This window comes from Notothenia coriiceps, unplaced genomic scaffold, assembly GCF_000735185.1.
Source record: "Notothenia coriiceps isolate Sejong01 unplaced genomic scaffold, NC01 NC01_scaffold00022314, whole genome shotgun sequence".
NCBI classification, from domain to species: domain Eukaryota; kingdom Metazoa; phylum Chordata; class Actinopteri; order Perciformes; family Nototheniidae; genus Notothenia; species Notothenia coriiceps.
In genome coordinates this window covers 560-3,686 of record NW_011355015.1, presented here as the reverse complement: position 1 = coordinate 3,686, position 3,127 = coordinate 560, and the positions used below count along the sequence as shown (strand labels likewise).

The following is a 3,127-nucleotide window of genomic DNA, read 5'->3' as shown; positions in this document are numbered from 1 at the left end:
TCACTTAATTGATTCGCGGCTGGCAATACATCAAACTTGCACACTCATTTGAAAAGGCATCACCGAACGTGAATATCACTTCTAATATCAACATTAAAAACACTTTTTTTTTCCAATATCACGATAAATATCGTGCCGTGGACTTTTTATCGCGATATTATCGTACCGTGAGTTTTTGGTGTCGTTACATCCCTAATTGTTAGTGCCAGCAGATCTGCTCTTTCGGCAAGCAATGTGGATAAGTAAATTTTTCTTAATAAAAAACATGAAAATACAATGACAAGCAACAGCGTTTCCGCCAGGGGGGCGTCTTGCTGTCATTTGACGCCCTTATTCAGCTCGGAACGCCCTGAACTCGAGCCTAGAGCGTCCAAAAAAATAAACAATTCGAGAGAAGGTCGAGAGTTGTTATCGCTTGAAATGACGAAAAGGAAAAAGGACTTGGAAATCCCTCTGTGGGAGGGGCAAACGATTCTAGTGGGATTATTTTCGCCGCCAGCAAAGCGTGTTCCTGTGACGGAAAGTGTACTGCCGGCTAGGGCTGCTCTATTATGGCAAAAATCATAATCTCGATTATTTGGGTCAATGATTGATATCACGATTATTAAAAACGATTATCCATTTACTTTGAAAACATCAATTTATTGGAGAAAAAAGATTTGAACAGTATCTTTTTAACAATTGGTTACCCTGAACTTTAAGTATAATTCAACTGAAAAAAAAGCAATAATTATAAAAAAAAAAAAAAAAAGTAATAATAAAAAAATATTCTTTTTATTTCAATTACGTTGTTTTCGTAATCGTTGCGAGCCATAATCGTAATCGCGATTAAAATACGATTAATTAAGCATCCCTACCATCTACTACCTAAGTAGATACATGGTGACGGAAGAATGTGTTCTTTAATCTTTGCAAAGGAGAAACATGTCATATTAAAAAAGAGTATCATTTGAAAGAAACAAAAGTCTGATGTACTGACTTCTAGTCTAAAGACAAACATGGGTCACGCAGTCAAAAGTGCAACGTCCTATACATAACCTGGAGCAACAGCAGCTTCATCATAAGTGGATTTACAGGGATGGAGAAAAGTTACACACCACAAGTTACATCATTACAGGAACATGGTTTGTTTACTCTTTAACAGGAGGTGATTATATGACTTTTTCCAGTTTGTTTTGTTATAACGATTGATTTCTTTGATTGCATTAGGTAGATTTGAAACAGCAGTGTAATACGATTATCTTTTTGATTTGTGATTAACTTGATTGTTGGATTTAATTGACTCCATGTCACTCCAGGGAATGTTATCTAAAAATGTTTTAATCACATGTTTTGATATATAATATACTTCAATATATATTATTTTTTTAGGACTCCTACAATTTAATTAAACCCAGCAGTGTCCAAAAGAACCAATTCAAGAACAACAATGGAACTATTGCTTAAATGATTGAGATGAATGTACTAATTTGACATTTGTATGCATGTTCTTCTAATCTTTTTAAAGGCTTTGAATGAGCAGTACTTGAACCTAACTGGCGAGAAAGACGCTCACATCACACAGACAGAAACAAACATCCGTGAGAGTGAGAGCGAGATTCAGCAGCTGAGGGATGCTGTAACCAGGTGCGTTTACTTCCAGTCATACCTATAAATATCACCTTGGTTAAAAAAAAAAAAACGAGCTACAGACTAATTTTCTTTGCATGTGCTTCTCCTCAGCGCTGAAGAAGCACACTTGGCTGCGCAAAAGCTCTGCGAGGATTTGAGGCAGAAACTCATCACAACAGAAGCCGACAGAGCAAACCAGAGCATGAAGATGACTGCAGAGATCGATGACCTCAACAGGACGAAGGGCAACCTTGGAGAGCGGCTCATCGAGCTGATAAGGTACGACCTGTCTCTGTCACAGCTGCGTTTCTTCATGAATAAAGGGGTTAAAATTCATGTTCTCGTTGGATGTCTACCACCTTGTTATGCTCAGTTGCTCTTTGATAGACCCAGTGGGTGTTTTGAATAGTTTCTTCCAGTATGAGTATCTCTCATGTTGTTATATTTGACAATGATGGGGGGAAATAGGAGGCACACCTTCATTGTTGTACCAAGAATAAACAACGTGTAAAATGACTTTGATATTTGAAAGGAAAAATAGTTCAGTCAAAGTGCATACAACAAATCAAATGGGCTCAGTCTTCAAATAAATGGGAAGCATCCCATATAAACCACAGATAACACCTCAAGGTTAGTTATGTTTTATATTTAATATTATAATATCAACAGGGTGGAATTAGATTTTTGTTATGCTGTCAATCAATCAATCAATCAATCAATCAATCAATATTGATCAAGGTCAATATTATTTTCTGATTTATGAAGTGTTTGACAGACACAACATTCCCTTTGTAAAAACAAGTGACTTCTATTTGCCAACAAAATTAAACAGCACTTGTTTGTCCTGGCTTTGTCCAATGTTCAGATATCTGTTCTGTTGCAAATTTACAAATATTTTATAAAAAAATATGCCTTTTTTGTTCATCTTAACATTTCAGAATACTTGTTATACAAACAAATATGATCAGGAATCAATTGTGAAAGTTTCATTATGTTTCCTTTCAGTTCAAATGATAATGTCCCCCCTTAAGACAGCAGTCAATGACACTCAACTTGCATTTGTGTTTTTGTGCAATACCAGGGACAAAGATGCTCTGTGGCAGAAGTCAGACGCTCTGGAGTTTGAGCAGAAAATGCGAGCAGAGGAGCACTGGTGGTCCGATAAAGAGACCACCAACTGCCTCGACTGCAAGGGCCAATTCACCTGGTGGCTGCGCAGACATCACTGCAGGTGGGCTTAGGTTGCTCCTTTGTAAAGGTCACCTATTGTGCAAAATCCACTTTTTCATGTATTTTCTACATCAACATGTGTCCCCTCTGTGTAAAGAGATTCTGAAAGTCTCAGGAACACAGAGATCTGCCGGGGACGGAGCGTTCAGAAGTATAGAGACACTCTACAAGGCTCGATGTGGACGAAGCTCGTTTGCCATTAGTGTTTTCGCGTCAGCGCGTTGACACGAGTAGAGTAGTCTATATAAATAAAGCAATTAATTTGGTTAACAATTTGTTCGTTTTT

General features: G+C 37.4%; 1 protein-coding gene across 1 annotated transcript; it reads left to right on the top strand.

Moving 5' to 3' along the window:
- Nucleotides 1–1,480: 1,480 nt before the first annotated feature.
- Nucleotides 1,481–2,842, top strand: LOC104953935 (FYVE and coiled-coil domain-containing protein 1-like; the record flags this gene model as incomplete). Its single annotated transcript, XM_010780982.1, has 3 exons — nt 1,481–1,626; nt 1,723–1,890; nt 2,693–2,842. Coding segments are annotated over exons 1-3 (464 nt in total), but the record flags the coding sequence as incomplete, so codon positions are not given.
- Nucleotides 2,843–3,127: the final 285 nt, after the last annotated feature.